This window comes from Mustelus asterias, chromosome 24, assembly GCF_964213995.1.
Source record: "Mustelus asterias chromosome 24, sMusAst1.hap1.1, whole genome shotgun sequence".
Lineage (NCBI taxonomy): Eukaryota > Metazoa > Chordata > Chondrichthyes > Carcharhiniformes > Triakidae > Mustelus > Mustelus asterias.
The window spans coordinates 53,502,572-53,520,384 of record NC_135824.1 but is presented as its reverse complement, the minus strand read 5'-3'; the positions used below and the strand labels follow the sequence as shown (position 1 = coordinate 53,520,384).

Here is a 17,813-nt window from a genome sequence, read left to right as displayed (position 1 = left end):
CTGTGCCACTGCGCCACCGCATAGGATAGAATCCCTACAGTGCAGAAGGAGGCCATTCGGCCCATTGAACATGCCCCAACAACAATCCCACCTAGGCCCCGACCCTATGACCCCATGTTTACCCTGTCTCTGACCAAGATGGGGCTGGAGCGTGGCTGTCCCCAGCAATACCCTCTATATTTTACTCTTGTTCTATTCACTTACAAACTCTCTAACAATGCCCTAATTCGATCCCCTCTTCACTGCTGCCATCAGACTTTTGAATGGACTTACCTTATATTAAGCTGATTTTTAAATTTTACCAAGTTGGGTGGGAGGGTGAACTGTGACGAGGATGCAGAGATCCTTCAGAATGATCTGGACAGGTTGGGTGAGTGGGCAAATCAATGGCAGATGCAGTATAATTTGGATAAATGTGAGGTTATTCACTTTGGAAGCAAAAACAAGAAGGTAGATTACTACCTGAATGGCTGTAAATTGGGAGAGGGGAGTGTGCAGCGGGACCTGGGTGTCCTTGTGCACCAGTCGCTGAAGGTAAGCATGCAGGTGCAGCAGGCGGTAAAGAAGGCAAATGGCATGTTGGCCTTCATGGCGAGAGGTTTCGAGCACAGGAGCAGGGATGTGTTGTTGCAATTATACAGAGCCTTGGTGAGGCCACACCTAGAGTATTACGTGCAGTTTCAATCTCCTTTTCTGAGGAAGGATGTTCTTGCTCGCGAGGGAGTGCAGCGAAGGTTTGCCACGCTGATTCTGGGGATGGCGGGACTGATGTATGAGGAGAGATTGACTAGGTTAGGATTGTTTCCGTTGGAGTTCAGACGAATGAGGGTGGGGGAGAATCTCAAAGAGACTCATAAAATTCTAACAGGACTAGACAGGGTAGATGCAGGGAGGATGTTCCCGATGGTGGGGGAGGCCAGAACCAGGGATCCAGTCTGAAAATTCAGGGTAGACCATTTAGGATGGAGATGAGGAGATATTTCTTCCCCCAAAAAACAGTGGTGAGCCTGTGGAATTCATCACCACAGGAGGTAGTTGATGCCAAAGCATTGAATGTATTCAAGAGACGGCTGGATATAGCACTTGGGGTGAATGGGATCAAAGGTTATGGGGAGAAAGCAGGATTAGGCTATTGCATTGGATGATCAGCCATGATCGTAATGAACGGGGGGAGCAGGCTCGAAGGGCCGAATGGCCTCCTCCTGCTCCTATCTTCTATGTTTCTCTTCACCCCAGCTGTGACTGTAACACTACATTCTGCACCCTCTCATTTCCTTTTCCAAAAACTGCATGTTTTGTCTGTATAGCGCACAAGAAACAATACTTTTCACTGTGTACCGATACCTGTGACAATAAATCAAATCAAACTTGCTAATACATGGCCAATCAACCTAACACACACATCTTTGGCCTCTTTTAAGGCCAAACCAAATAAACAAACTCAAATTAAATCAGGACAAAGTAAAAGGGGCAGCTCCCCAAAAGGAGGGGGAACAGCCCGAACAAAAATCAAAGTACAAAGGAAACTTAAAAACATCAAATCATAATGTGATTATCAGGGTCAATAATGCACCCCAACCCCTGCGGTGCCCGTGGACACCGCATGCTCCCTCTCCAGGGACACCTGGCCGCGAACGTAGCCGCGGTAGAGGGGCAGACAGTCAGGATGGACGGCCCCCCTCGATCGCCCGCTGCCTGGACCTGTAAAAGGCGCGTTTCGCCAGTCCCAGGAGCAGGTTCACGAGGAGGTTGCCATCCCGACCCTCCCCTCTCCGCACCGGGTGTCCATAGATCAGGAGCGTGGGACTGAAGTGCAAACATTAATAAAAGGTTCTTTAGGAAAACAAAAAGGGAGTGCAGCCTAAGACACAAAACATAGACATGGTCCACGGACTCCACAAGGCCACAGAAAGGGGCAAGCTTCGGAGCCCGTGAACCAGTGAATCCTACGGTTGTGCGTCACTGCTGCAGGCATCACCCTCCACCCCAGGTCCCCGATGTAATTGGGGGAGATCCCTCCGTAGAGGGACCTCCGTCGCCCGACAGCAACAAAGCCCGCCAAGGGCAACATCTTTGGAGTGTGGGAGAAATCTCTTCGCACAGAGGGTTGTGAATCTTTGGAATTCTCGATCCACGATGGCTGTGGAAACTCAGTCATAGTTTGTTTAAAGTCGAGATTGATAAGATTTCTGATTCACAATAATATAAAGGATTATGGGGATAGTGGGTATAAAAGGCATTGAAGTGTCTGATCAGGAGGGACGATGGGCTGAATGGCCTACTCCTGTGTTGAGTGATTGGGTGGGATAAACATGCAAGGGGGGAAATATTAAAGGTGTTCAGCATCCTTGAAAGGGGTAAATAACCTGGACCCAATGATATGCATCCCAATCTGCGGAAGACATCATAGAAACCCTACAGCGCAGAAGGCGGCCATTCGGCCCATCGAGTTTGCATCGGGTCTGCACCGACAACAATCCCATCCAGGCCCTATCCCCGTAACCCCACATATTTACCCCACTAAGGGCGGCACGGTGGCAGTGGTTAGCACTGCTGCCTCACAGTGCCAGGGACCCGGGTTCGATTCCCGGCTTGGGTCACTGTCTGTGTGGAGTTTGCACATTCTCCTCGCGTCTGCGTGTGTTTCCTCCCACAGTCCAAAGATGTCCAAAGTTATTTATTGGTGGGAGACATGGGCCTCCAAACATCTAAAATCCCACCAAGCAGAAGCTACCCCACATGTGGCAGAGTCTGCAGGTTATGCTTTGGACATACCAGCCATCTCAGATAAACGCAAATGTTTCATTGATCAGAATATTGAATACAGGAGTTGGGACGTCTTGTTGAAGTTGTACAAGACATTGGTAAGGCCACACTTGGAATACTATGTACAGTTCTGGTCACCCTATTATAGAAAGGATATTACTAAACTAGAAAGAGTGCAGAAAAGATTTCCTAAGGTTTGAGTTATAAGGAGGGGCTGGATAGACTGGGACTTTTTTCTCTGGAGCATAGGAGTATGAGGGATGATCTTATAGAGGTCTATAAAATAATGAGGGGCATAGATCAGCTAGTCACTATCTTTTCCCAAAAGGTAGGGGAGTCTAAAACTAGAGGGCATAGGTTCAAGGTGAGAGGGACAAAAGGGTCCCGAGGAGGCAATTTTATTACACAGAGAGTGGCGAGTGTCTGGAACGAGCTGCCAGAGGTAGTAGTAGAGGCGGGTACAATTTTGTCTTTTAAAAAGCGTTTAGTTGTATGGGCAAGATATGTATAGATGAATACGGGCCAAACGCAGACAATTGGGACTAACTTAGGTGTTAAAAAAGAGCGGCATGGACAAGTTGGGCCGAAGGGCCCGTTTCCATGTTGTAAACCTCTGACTCTGCTGCAGAAGCTGGAATCTGGAACAAAAACAGAAAAATGCTGGAAAATCTCAGCAGGTCGGACAGCATCTGTGAAGAGAGAAGAGCCAATGTTTTGAATCAAGGTGACCCTAATCTAGCCTGATAAAAGTGTCATCTTTATTCTTTACCTCCAGTGGGTTGGAAGAGGAACACTAGGAAGTTCAGTCATTAGATAAAGCCTTGGTCAGATCCTCCATACTGAGGGACTGCCCAAGAGTCAGATATAACAACTGGTGTTCTTCGGGCTTCAGATTTTCAGTGTTGCTTCCAGCTAAACGTCCATCAATGACACCTTCCCAACCTGTGACCTCTACCACCTAGAGGAGCAGGGGCAGTAGAAACACAACTGTCTGCAAGTTCTCCTCCAAGCCACTCACCATCATGTTTGGTAGGTTAGATGGACTAGCCATTGAAAATGCGTGGGGTTGTGGGGGAAGAGGGCGTGAGTTGGTGCAGACCTGATGGGCTGAATGGCCTCCTTCTGCACTGTAGGGATCCTATGACTTGGAACTCCCTCCCTAAAAGCATTGTGGGTACACCAATACCACATGGACTGCAGCGGCTCTCCAGCACCTTTGAGGAGAATTAGGGAAAGGCCCACATAAAAGGCCCATATAAATGCCCACATCCCAAGAATTAACTTGAAGGAAAATGGATGTGTATGAAGTACATCCAAAGTTTTTAAACGGAGATTTAGAAGAATCACAAGAAACTAAGTCAGAAACTCTAACAGAATGCTATTCTTTACCTCCAGTGGGTTGGAAGAGGAAGGCTCGGAAGTTATGCTTCAGTCTTTAGACAGAGCCTTGGTCAGACCCCATCAGCTCAGGAAGCGTAAACTGAACTTGGGACCAGGCACGGTGCAGATTTAGCAAATGACAGAGTTTAGTTTACAAGGACAGGTTGTACAAGTTTGACTTGTATTCATTGAGTTTAGATGGCTGGGTGGCAGGGGAGGGCGATCTAACTGGAGACATTTGATGTGGGTTAAGGGATTCAATGGGTTAGGTGCAGAGCAATGGAACAAGTGGGTACAAACTGACAATCAAGAGCCGAGTCTTTCAGAAAGGAGACCAGGAAACACCATTTCCACACAAGGGGTATTCTATCTGGAGCTCCAACTGGGTGCCCCTTTGGTGCCTTTATTATGGGCGGCATGGTGGCACAGTGGTTAGCACTGCTACCTCACAGCACCAGGGACCCAGGTTTGATTCCCAGCTTGGGTGACTGTGCAGAGTCTGCACATGGTGAATGGAGTTGACATGTTCTATTGATAGATTTGAAGGGCCGAATGGCCTACTCCTGTTACAATTTTCCCTTCCTTACTTCACTCCTCCCACACAGCACTAGCCATGAACCTTGCCAGCCCCTTAACCCCAGTAATACGGCAGCCTCAACCGCTGTACCCAGCACAGTACTCCACTACAACACACTGGCAAAGCACAATCACCTTCCACTGCTAGTGCAGAGGCCAGCCTCACATACCTAGTCTAAGATCCTTGCTGCTCACATAATTAACCTATTCTGCTCCTCCCATGACAACATTGCCTACAAATGATTCAAAATGATGGCTACTCTCTTACCCTCTCAAGCCACCACCCTGTGTGGATGGAACCTCTATTTTCCGATTCAGTCAATGATTCTCTGCATATTCACCCCCACCGCAAACAACCTCCCATGAAAAAGACTGATTAAAGTTCTGACGAGTGCTTCACTGTGGAGAAAAATTATAAACTTACAAAAATACAGCAAATGGCTAACTCAAGAACTAATGCCAGAATGCAATGAAATGCTTCCATGAGGTAAGAATGCTTTATTTCTTCACTAACTTTTACATCTCATCAAAATAAAACACATTGGTGTACATGTGCCTAAACCTTGCCACAGGGGCAGTCTTACTAAGGTAGCCAATTGTCAAACACATCAAGTTAATAAAGCCAACAGATTCTTTCCTTAACATTTGTGCCACACACAAAAAAAAACTTGGAGAGACACAAGTGAACGGCATTGTATTTTAGTTGTTAAATTTCTCACTACATTTAAGTGATCATCAGTAGAAGTTAAGGCGGAAACAAAGATATCCTTTGCATTCAACACAAAACTGTTATGTGCACACCCTGGTTATGAAGCAACATTTCAGGGACACAGGAGTGAATCACTGCCCCCTCTTTTTAAATTGATGGAAATGAGTGTTTGGCAAGTTAATGCAAACTTTAAACCTCAATTAAGTGTTATAAACTCATCAGAAAAGAATTAAAAAAACAGAAACACTATTAAAAAGTAAGACATGTTTACCATCCAACCGTGCCGATGTGACATTGTCCTCGGAGTGAATATCTCCGTACAGGATAAAGGTTTAACTGCCGCGTTTAAAGCCTTGCGTTTACAGAGATGCACCCACAGGTGTATGGGGTTAATAAGTTAAAACAATTCAACAAGAAGTGTGGTTGTGACTCGCTCTCCCAGGAAATAAGTGACAATCTTGCTAACTTTAAAATGGTAATTACCAAGGCCGCTGGCAATGTTATCGAAAGCTCCTGTTGTGACAGTCAGCAACTGCTCAACTGCTGAAACTAAAAGTTCAGATCTCGGCCATAGTGGGCAAAACACACAGGTATAAAAGACACAAGGTTCAGATGGGACGGATGCCATTCTTTCACAAGTGTACCTAAATGACTAGTGATGGGCATCGCCGAGCCATAGTTGTGGTCTAATGCAACGCGATATTAATTTCCATGGCTTACATTAATAGTAGCAACTTTTCACTCTGATCCCAACAGTGACTTGGGCAGCAGCCAGTTGTCAAAACCACTGCACTTGGCACCTCAGGCACAGGTTTGCAAGTAACTAGAGTCAGGTAGTAAATTGGGAATATTCATGTTCCAAATGTGAAAGTAATGGTCATCTCTGTTTGATCATGAGCTAAACTCTTATCGGCAGAGCACGTAAAACAAATAAAGAACAAAGTCCCAATGTATTCAGGAACTCCGAGCAGCTGGATGCGGCTGCAAGGAGGATTCATTGTATTTCAGGATCATCAGGACAGTGTGGCAATGCTTCCAAGGTGTAGACAATCAGCGTTCACATTTCGTCATTCAGACCGTAGTCCTCCTCTGGATAATCTCCCACTGTTACGGTCTGTGGCTTCACAAACGCACCATACTTGTACTGACACTGAAAATACCTCTTTCCATTCACACTGCAGAAAATAAATAAAAGCAGTCGTTTGAAGAGCAAAGAACTTAAGCCAATCTGACTGTGACAATTTTAAACTCCAAATGCTATTTCAGCACAAGTCAATAAACCATCACTGCTAATCGACAACCTGTCCTGGTTCCCCCCCATCCACGCCGACACTATAGTTAAAAAAGCTCCACCAGCGCCTCTACTTTCTCAGAAGACTAAGGAAATTTGGCATGTCAGCTACGACTCTCACCAACTTTTACAGATGCACCATAGAAAGCATTCTTTCTGGTTGTATCACAGCTTGGTATGGCTCCTGCTCTGCCCAAGACCACAAGAAACTACCAAGAGTTGTGAATGTGGCCCAATCCATCACGCAAACCAGCCTCCCATCCATTAGCTCTGTCTACACTCCCCGCCCCACGCACTCCGGACATTCTCTCTTCCACCTTCTTCTGTCGAGAAAAAGATACAAAAGTCTGAGGTCACGTACCAACCGACTCAAGAACAGCTCCTTCCCTGCCGCTGTCAGACTTTTGAATGGATCTACCTCGCATTAAGTTGATCTTTCTCTACACCCTAGCTATGACTGTAACACTACATTCTGCACACTCTCCTTCCCGTCACCCCTTTGTTCCAAGAACGGTATGCTTTGTGCATATAGCATGCAAGAAACAATATTTTACACTGTATACTAATACGTGAGACAAGAATAAATCAAATTAAGGGAATTCCACAGCACAGACATTACCTGCCATCGTGTTTCCCCAAAGGTTCATCATATTTCAGTCCAATCCAATATCCTGGTTTAAAATCTGCTTGACCTGAAACAGAAAGGCTACTGGTGATATTTGAGATGACAGGCAAACCCGGGCAGAGCTTGTGACATTTATATACGAAACAGCAGTGAAACGTGCAATTGAGATCCATGACTAGGGGCTCCTGAATGAAGATGCCTGGCCTGTGGACACTGTTTCATGTCCAAAACTGCTCTGAGCTCGAACAAGCTGAACACATTTTCAGGATACGTCTCAGAAGCATGCAGCACGTAAATGGAACAAAAAAATAAACGCAATGGGGTGAATATCCAATGGAGGACTTTAGCGAAAACCAGTGACGTTCCCCAAGGATAGAAAGCACAGGTCAGCATAGGTTTAGAACCATCATTTGTTATATTTGGTGAACAAAAGTCCTCCCTTCTCAGTTAGATGCTGCCTTGTTCTGTGGTGGAACACGCTGCTACATAATCTTTTTATAGAATCCCTACAGAGCAGGAGGCCATTTGGCCCATATCGCCTGCACCAACAACATTCCCACCCAGGCCCTATCCCCGTAACTGCAATATTTGCCCTGCTAGCCCCCCTGACACTAACGGACAATTTAGTGTGGTCAATCCACCTAACCCGCACATCTTTGGACTGTGGGATGAAACCCACGCAGACACGGGGAGAACGTGCAAACTCCACACAGACAGTGATCCGAGGCGGGAATTGAAACTGGGTCCCTGACGCTGTGAGGCAGCAGTGCTAACCCGCTGTGCCGCCCTATAGCTAGCCAAAATCAATAGTGTGCGGTGTAACAAGGACTAAAGCAATTCCTTTATTGCCAGCAGCTCAACCAACACTGGCTTTCCAGTCTAGATGGGCCACAAATACATGGCTCTGATGGGGCTACTTTAACATTCTAGGCTTCATCACATTCAACAAAAAGATACAACACAAAGGAAGCGGTGTAGGGATGAAGTGGCAGGGGAGGAGAGTGGGGCAAAAGGAGAAGGGAAGCGGGGAAGCATCGGAAGCCTGGAAAAAAGGAATAAATAAGATACACCATACTTGAGAAAATGGGAAGATACTCTGAATGGTGGATTCTACTGCCAAGTCACCAGCAACTTACCCACATACATCACTGTGCCTCGCTTGGATGGCTGGCCCGAGATTACAACCTCGCACCTTGCACCAACTGGAATGGCATCAGCCAAAGCCTTTTCTTCTTGTATCCTCTGCTCGAGTTCGATCTGATCCTTTGCTTTCTGTTCCTCGTTATACAAGCCCAGTTTACTGCGTTTCATGAACAAGCGCATCGAATCTAAAATAGGAACCAGTTAATCGTTTGGCTACAACCTGCCAGAAGCACTTTCAGCTCACATTCTCCCACCAATCTGTGGGAACACAGTTCAACAGCTTACTACAGAAGTCAACTAACGAATGGATCTGGGGAGGAGGATGAAACTTACCTGACCAATGCCACACACTAAACTTCACTCACCAACTTCCAGCAAAGCCAGCTTTAGTGCTTTCTTCAAGGTGCACCCCCCCCCCCCCTCCCCCAACCACATTATAGGACGGACGCACTGGAGGGGGTGCAGACGAGATGCACCAGGATGCTGCCTGGAATGGAACATTTAAGTTACGAAGAGAGGTTACATAGGCCTGGGTTGTTTTTGTTGGAGCAGAGAAGATGGAAGGGTGACCCGATTGAGATGTACAAGATTATGAGGGGCATAGACATAGTGGATAAGGAGCAGCTGTTCCTCTCAGCTGAAGGGTCAGTCATGAGGGGACATGGGTTCAAAGTGGGGGGGGGGGGGGGGGGGGGGCAGGAGATTTTTTGGGGGGGATGTGAGGAAAAGCTATGTTACCCAGAGGGTGGTGATGGTCTGGAATGCGCTGCCAGGGAGGGTGGTAGAGACGGGATGCCTCACATTACAAAGTATCTGGATGAGTACTTGGCACGTTATAACATTCAGGACTATGGGCCAAGTGCTGGTAAATGGGAGGTCAGGTTTTTCTTGTGTGCCAGTGCAGACTTGATGGGCTGAAGGGCCTCTTCTGCACTGTGAGATTCTATGAAACAACTATTTTTCTCCCCCCATTACAGAGGTATAGATGGGAATTGAGTGATTATTTTTTGAGCATTCAGAAATTAGAAGCTGGGTAAAATAACTCAGGAATCCAGGCCAGAGCTTTTGAATCGATAGTTATCAGCTAAGGCCACAGTATGATGAGTTTGCATTTTGTCCACATTTCCATTTACTCAGCAGATACTGGGTAAACGCTGCTTTAATCACCACAGAATGCTGTTATCCCACCAGTCATTTAGCCAGCCTGGTGCTCATTCTCTCAACGTTTTGCACTGCTCTGTCCAAGCTGGGAGATTAAAAGGTCCTCATTAAGAATCGCTTCTCAAAGTTCCTCATCACCAATTCGAAGATGAGCGAGAACTGTAAACATCATAATTGTACAGGAATATTTTGGGAGGTGGGGGGAACAAGTTAAGCAAAATGCATTATTAAAGTGAATTATAATTTTTTTAAAAAGTTAAAGCTAAACCCCAGAAGTAGTTTTTAGCCTTAGACCACATTGTGGTCAATCAGAGAGAGAGAGAGAGAGTCCTTTCACTAGCTCAGTGACCTGGAGGATACAGCTTACACACTGTATCCCTGCTGCATACCGCAATGGTTTAAGGATTTACTGCCCCACCCTGTCCAAGCTGTTACTTAAGATTAGTTTCATGCGAGAAATAAAAAAATGTGAATTTGCCACAAGGAATTTTCTTGTAGCAAATTCAGGGCAAGTATTAGGAAGAATCCAGAATTGTGGAATGCCTCTGTAAGTCATGTAGACTTATAGGATTCGAGTATCTCAAACAATTGAGGATTCTAAAAATGTTTTTTTTCACTCAATGGCTGGTGAATTTATATTACAGCTAGAAATGGTTAAAAGTTGCCCATACCCAGGATCAGCTTTTGGGTTTAATGTGACAAAGTACACAATTTAGCTGACTATGCCCTTCAACATTGGCTGAAAATGCAGTTTGTGTGGTCTGTGTTCATCCGATAAAATCTTGTCACTATAGTGTGAAATGAGATGAGCCCTCGAGATAGGGATAGAACTGGGACAATGAATCATAGAACCATAGAAACCCTACAGTGCAGAAAGAGGCCATTTGGCCCATCGAGTCTGCACCGACCACAATCTCACCCAGGCCCTACCCCCATATCTCTACTTGTTTACCCACTAATCCCTCTAACCTACACATCTCAGGACACTAAGGGGCAATTTAGCATGGCCAATCAACCTAACCCGCACATCCTTGGACTGTGGGAGGAAACCGGAGGAAACCCACGCAGACACAGGGAGAATGTGCAAACTCCACACAGACAGTGACCCAAGCCGGGAATCGAACCCAGGTCCCTGGAGCTGTGAAACAGCAGTGCTAACCACTGTGCTACCGTGCCGCCCCTTATGGCTCAGCTGGACTGCTTGGCATCTCGTGTTTTGTCCGCGACATCTCATATCTGAGGGCGATTCATTCACAGTAGCTTTCTGAATGTGATGAACCATCCAGGTCTATGAAGATCTTGGGTTCTCCTTCACAATTTACAGAGAGTCAGGAACAAAAGGATCCTCAAATGGGTAATACAGTTTTTTTTCCCCGCCTGGAAGTCTGCTACTTAGAGACAAGACATCGCGTGTGTCAAAAGCATAGTCAAACACAATGAAAAGATTACGTTGCAAACCAGATTTAGTGCTGCGAATGAATTCGCTCGCACTTCAGCATGCAATTTTTCTTGAAGTGCGTCACCTCGGGTGACTCCTTCACATGTCTCAGCTCCTGGTTTAAGAACATTCCGGCAGCCAGAGCCTGGCCATCTCAGATAACCAGTAGTTAAAATGAGAAAGAGAAAAAAAAATCAGAAATGGAATCAAATACTCTGAGCCCATTTTACAAAAACAATACTACACATTATAGAATTCAAGGCTCAACATTCCACGGTCGGAGGACAAGTATGAAAGGAATTTTTGTAAAGCCAGCGCAGACATGGCTCTCAAACTCAACTCACCTGCTCTCTTATCATATGCTTCATTGGACATTTCATACTTTATAACTTTAGACACATCCTCAAACTCCCCAATCTTCACTCCACTTTGGTCTATTACCTACAAAACAGGCACATGAAATAATCACCCCACTTAATTTTAAAAAGGATGATGATAACTATTCTGCATCGTACCAGCAAGTGAAGACAGTCCGCCCAGAAACTCAAACTAAATTTTAACAAGCAGTTTTTGGTGCCAAAATAGGATTTCTATTGGTCAAACTTCACCAGCAATCATTTGGTATTTTCGTCATTTAGTGAATCTTTTTGATGTATCAAATGTAGGGTTATTAAAACTTTGAAGTATTACTACATTCCCATCTGTCAGTTCAGGAGCAATGAAAAAGTGAAATGGATTCACTCCATTGTGATTTTATACCACTTCAAACATTTCCGAAACCACATGGACTGCAGCAGTTCAAGACGACAGCTCACCATCACCTAAAGGGGCAATTAGGAATGGGCAGTAAATGCTGGCCTAGTCAGCAATGCCCACATCCCACAAATGAATGTTTAAAAAGGTGATAAGGTTGGCAACAAGACTGAAGAAGCACTTGATGGTACCAAGGGCAATTAAAAAGAAATGAATAGGAAAAGGTTGAAGACTTTTTTAAAAAGTCCTCTTATTGATCTGAACAACTGAGGGATTCACATTCGACAAGCTTTATTCAAACAGTTATGTGACTATGCCATACTCACGTGTATCCGACAGCGGTCATCAATAGGATAGGAACCAAGCAATGTATCATCTTGGTTCAGCAAGCCAACGAACTTGTCATCCGGACTGAACAGCTGCAGCTCCATGCAGGAGGCCGGAGAGCCCACAATCAGTTCCAACTTGCACTGTCGTTAGAAATGTTAAAAAACAGCTTCAGCACAACATACCGAGGACTTTAACAGAAACCGAATACTGCAGTTAAGTAGGCCTTATTTTAAAATCAGTGGTTACTTTTGGCAGAGAAGTATAAAAACAAAAAATGCTATTCTTCCCCATAGCAGTAGAATCTTAAAATTAATTCTCAACAACTCTCTTCATTGCATCATTCAAGCCAATTTTCCCTGTTATTTTTTTTGCGATGTGCAACCTGTTTCAGGCATGGTATCTTTTCAATTTTGAATAACACATGCCTGATTTTGAATGGAACAACTTGAGCAGCTTGTGCGCTACCTTCTGGGTTGTTGCACACGCACACACCTCACATAACAACAAGAATAGCCTATCCAGCGCCTTGAGCCTGTTCTGTCATTCAGTCTGCAACCCAACTCCACGAAGGTGACTTCAGGAGCTTTCTGCTTTAGAGCTGCCTGTACAACACCCACCACCCCATCCCACTCCTCTGATCAAACATTGGGTCATCTGACCTCATGTCTCCCGATGTGGCTCAAGTCATGGCTTGGTTCATATTGCTCAGGTGAAATGCCCCGGGATGTTTTATGACATTAAAGACGTGACTCAAATAAAAATTGTTGATCCCGCTGTGAGAAAAAGTAATCGACGGCTTCCCAAAACAGCAGGTGTGAGGGAACGTGCGATGTCCATGGCAGGCTAAATGTAGAGACGCTGGGAAGGTAAAACTAACAAATTAGCACCTAACTCGTCAAAGCCTCATTTGTTGTAGAAAAGTACTTGTGAAAACACAGTTTATTTTAATGTTGGCCTTTAAGCACTATTTTCCCTTATCTTTGGGCAAATATAGTCAAAACGTGTCAAGACAAAACATCCAGATATCAGTACCCTCTGTTCTGTTCCCAAACCAAAGTAATTTATGTATTAGGGGGGCATATTTTAGGTGCCCAGATCACCAACAACTAGTCGCAGTCCCTCCACGCCAACGCTATAGTTAAGAAAACCCCACCAACGCCTCTACTTTCTCAGGAGGCTAAGGAAATTTGGCATGTCCGCTACGACTCTCACCAACTTTCACGGACGCACCATCGAAAGCATTCTTTCTGGTTGCATCACAGCTTGGTATGGCTCCTGCTCTGCCCGAGACCGCAAAAAATTACAAAGGGTCGCGAAGGAAGTCCAGTCCATCACGAAACCAGCCTCCCATCTATTGACCCAGTCTACACTTCCTCGGGAAAGCAGCCAGCATAATCAACCCCACACACCCCCTGGACATTCTCTCTTCCACCTTCTTCCGGGAAAAAGGTACAAAAGTCTGAGGACACGTACCAAATGACTCAAGAACTGTCAGAATTTTGAATGGACCTACCTCGTATTAAGCTGATCTTTCTCTATACCCTAGCTATGACTGTAACACTCTCTCTCCTTTCCTTCTCTATGAACGGTATGCTTTGTCTGTATAGCACGCAAGAAACAATACTTTTCACTGTATACTAATACATGTGACAATAATGCATCAAAATCAAAAACTTTGGTTGTGTGCAATGTGTTTGTTGCACTGCATGACCAGGTTCCAGGCTACTGTGTACTTTACAGGAGACCCTAATTCCAACAGCACATTACTAATCCTGTATACTTGACTCCCAAGTAATACCAAATCATATTCACCAAGCAGGATTCTTACTTTGAGTAAGGAGGGAGAAGCAAGAGAAAGACTTGTACTTATATCATGCTTCTCACGACCACCAGCCATCTTTTCAAAGGGCTTTACATCCAATTAAGTACCTTTGACCTTTACTCTCTGCTGTAATATAGGTTCTTTGCTCCTGCCTTACTACCCTGCCTGAATGTCCTTCTCTGCTCCAATCTTTACTGAAAATATCCATTTTAAGATGTTGACCTGTCCTACTAGATGCCTGTAACTTCTCTCAGACATCAGCTAGAGTGACTTTTGTTCTAATCCGAGAACAGGATATATCCTCATGCTGCAGTGCACACAGCTGAGGTCCTAAGGGGAGTTGGAGGGAAAGGATGTTCCTTCTTGTGGGGAGAATTGAGAACTTGGACTCACTGTTTCAAAATAACAGGGGCGGCACGGTAGCACAGTGGTTAGCACTGCTGCTTCACAGCTCCAGGGTTCGATTCACGGCTCGGGTCACTGTCTGTGTGCAGTTTGCACATTCTCCTCGTGTCTGCGTGGGTTTCCTCCGGGTGCTCCGGTTTCCTCCCACAGTCCAAAGATGTGTGGGTTAGGTTGATTGGCCAGGTTAAAAATTGCCCCTTAGTGTCCTGAGATGCGTAGGTTAGAGGGATTAGCAGGTAAATATGTGGGGGTAGGGCCTGGGTGGGATTGTGGTCGGTGCAGACTCGATGGGCCGAATGGCCTCCTTCTGCACTGTAGGGTTTCTATGATAAGGAAGCTTGGACAGAGATGAGGAAAACAAAGCGCTGCTCCTTCATCAGACTCCACTTACCTGATGAAACAGAAACATAGAGGATAGGAGCAGGAGGAGGCCACTTGGCCCTTCGAGCCTGCTCCCCCATTCATTACGATCATCCAACTCAATAGCCTAATCCTGCTTTTTCCCCCCATAACCTTTGATCCCATTCACCCCAAGTGCTATATCCAGCCACCTCTTGAATACTATGAAGGAGCAGCACTCCGAAAGCTCATGATTCCAAATAAACCTGTTGGACTTTAACCTGGCGTTGTGAGACTTCTTACGGTAAAGGTTATAGAGGGAGAGGCAAGAATGTGAAGTTGAGGTTAAAAAACAGATCAGCCCTGATCTTATTGAATGACACAGCAGGCCTGAGGGGCCAGAGGCCTACTCCTGCTCCTAATTTGTATGTTTATATGTATGTTTGCTTTCATTGCGAGTGCAAGCCAGTGCTTCATCCCTCTCATTGTCTCCAGATAATCTGGTGTTGTATAAGATAGCTGTCAAGTCTGTAATGTTTCCCTTGAGAAATCAGTCGAGATACTCTATGACTCAATGAGTGGTGGGGGCAGGGTCACTGTTACGTTTGGGAAGCGGGCCATTAGTCCAGTGGTTCCCAAACATTTTTCACTGGGCCGCACTTTCGGAATAAAAATTTGCTCGCGCCACACCAAATTTTTTATTGATAAGAAATATTCAAAAACAAAAAAAAAACAACTCCTAGCAGTGCTTGATTCATAACATAGAACACAACTACTTTATAATATGATCATGGGACATCCAGAAAGTACAAAACAATGCTTGTTTAAACCATGTTTAAATGTTTCTTTGATTGTCATAGAGGTTTACAGCATGGAAACAGGCCCTTCGGCCCAACTTGTCCATGCCGCCCTTTTTTTAAGCCACTAAGCTAGTGCCAATTGCCCGCATTTGGCACATGTCCCTTTATACCCATCTTACCCGTGTAACTGTCTAAATGCTTTTTAAAAGACAAAATTGTACCTGCCTCTACTACTACCTCTGGCAGCTTGTTCCAGACACTCACCATCCTGTGTGAAAAAACTATCCCTCTGGGCCCTTTTGTATCTCTCCTCTCTCACCTTAAACCTATGCCCTCTAGTTTCAGACTCCCCTATCTTTGGGAAAAGATGTTGACTGTCTATCTTATGCCCCTCATTATTTTATAGACCTCTATAAGATCACCCCTGAAGTAAACAATCCAAGCCAATCCAGTCTCTCAAATGCTGCATGCCTGGCAACACCCTTTACAAAATAATTTACATTTCTGCGGTATTTTGCCTTATGTGAGGATATAATTCTTTAACTGAAGGAATAGAGTTGCAAATCCAAGTTTGCAGACAACACAAAGTAATGAGACTCAGAAAAAGCTTTTGGTGAACCATTCAGCAAGGTGCTGGTGTGGTGCCCCCACCATAAACAAAAAAGGGGCTACCAGTACATCCTTACCAACATGGATGTAGCTACACATTTCCCAGAGATCGTTACCATATCCGCCAAATTGGGGTGAGGAATTAACACAATTCCTGACCCAGCTGACTGCCCACTGAGATCCAATTGCATCCTGACTCCCACCCACTGCCAAGTTGGTGTTGGTGGGCTGCACGGTGGCACAGTGGCGAGCACCGCTGCCCCACAATGCCTGGGACCCGTGTCCGACTCCTGGCCTGGGTCACCACTCCTTGAATCTTCCCGCCACACTTGCCATCCTCTCTCGCCACACCAGTGTGGCGCGCCAATCCTTTTGGGAACCACTGCATTAGTCAGTCAGGGTAATGCATGGTTGATGAGGTGGGGGTTGGTCTTGTATCTTTTGGGTGGTCCAGTGCACACCATTCCCAGCTGCTGAAGCCAAAGCCAGCCTTCTTCAAAAACAGGCTTTATATGGGCAGTGAAATGTTTCCACTGGCCGCCCGGTGATCCTTGACCAGTCATCATGAGCTGGGAGGTAGGCGAGCGTCTTGACCATTGCACTAAGCAGCTGGCACCAGCACGCCTGGCTGGACAGTGGGCTTGACCTGTCCATCAAGGGCAACTGCGAGGAAGAGCGCAGGCGCAACCTTAGACACCTCCCCCTCCTCCATCTACCGCCCCGCCCACAAACAATTTAGCCCCGCCCCTACCTCGGGCAGGGCCCAGGCGGCCCCGCCCCCCTGACTGCGCACACGCGCGGCCAGCCTCCCGAACTCCGCCCCCACCATTTCTTTGCCCCGCCCCCATTCCACCCACGCGCGGTCGGCCCCGCCCACAAACTATTTGACCCGCCCCTGATTCGGTCAAATGGCGGTTGGCCCCACCCACGATTAGATTGACCCCGCCCCTGATTTCGTCGAACGGCGGGTGGGCCCTCCCCCTCCCTCAGCCCCTGCCCCTCCCTCACGCCCCTGCCCCGCCTACAACCCACGAACCCCGCCCCCCCGCGCCGACAGTCAGCTCCGCCCACCTCCCCCAGCGGGCCCTCAGCCTCCCGTCTCCGGGGGTTTTAGTCGGCGGGGCCCAGCCTCGGGCCCTCTCTCGCTGACTCACTTTCAGCTCGGACACGGTGATGCCGCGGTTGAACCTTTTCTCCGAGATAAAGGAGGAGAGCGAGCTGCTGACCCGCACCTCCACCGCCGGCGCCGACACCACCCGGTAAGTCTCCTCCTCCATGGCCCGCCTCAGGGCTCGGCACTACGCCGCCTGCTCTCAGGGCTCTCCCCGCCGATTAGCGGGCGTGCCGCGGATGGGTCACCTGCTCCCTGCCCCTCCCGGCCGCTGCTTTGAATCCCGAGGCCGTTAACCCGCTCGCGCTGCCCCGCTCCAGAACCTTCTAGTCGCCGCCAACGCTGATTGGAAGATGCCCCAATGGTCACGCCTCTTTCTCAAGGGCCAATCAGCGTCAGAGGGGGCGGGGCGTGGTGCATGATGGGGGCCGGGATGGGAGATTGGAATGGTGATAAGGGGGAGGGGCTGGGGAAGAGGGGGAGGGGCTGGGGAAGAGGGGGAGGGGCTGGAGAAGAGGGGGAGGGGCTGGGAAAGAGGGGGAGGGGCTGGGAAGA

General features: G+C 46.8%; 1 protein-coding gene across 1 annotated transcript; it reads right to left on the bottom strand.

The window, feature by feature from the left end:
• Nucleotides 1–5,405: 5,405 nt before the first annotated feature.
• Nucleotides 5,406–17,649, bottom strand: tbcb (tubulin folding cofactor B). The gene is made up of 6 exons (XM_078241778.1): nt 17,302–17,649; nt 12,169–12,312; nt 11,434–11,530; nt 8,484–8,675; nt 7,342–7,414; nt 5,406–6,606 (listed from the first exon to the last, which is right to left on the bottom strand). The coding sequence occupies exons 1-6, from the start codon at nt 17,422–17,424 to the stop codon at nt 6,489–6,491; spliced, it is 747 nt and encodes a 248-aa protein (XP_078097904.1). The 5' UTR covers nt 17,425–17,649; the 3' UTR covers nt 5,406–6,488.
• Nucleotides 17,650–17,813: the final 164 nt, after the last annotated feature.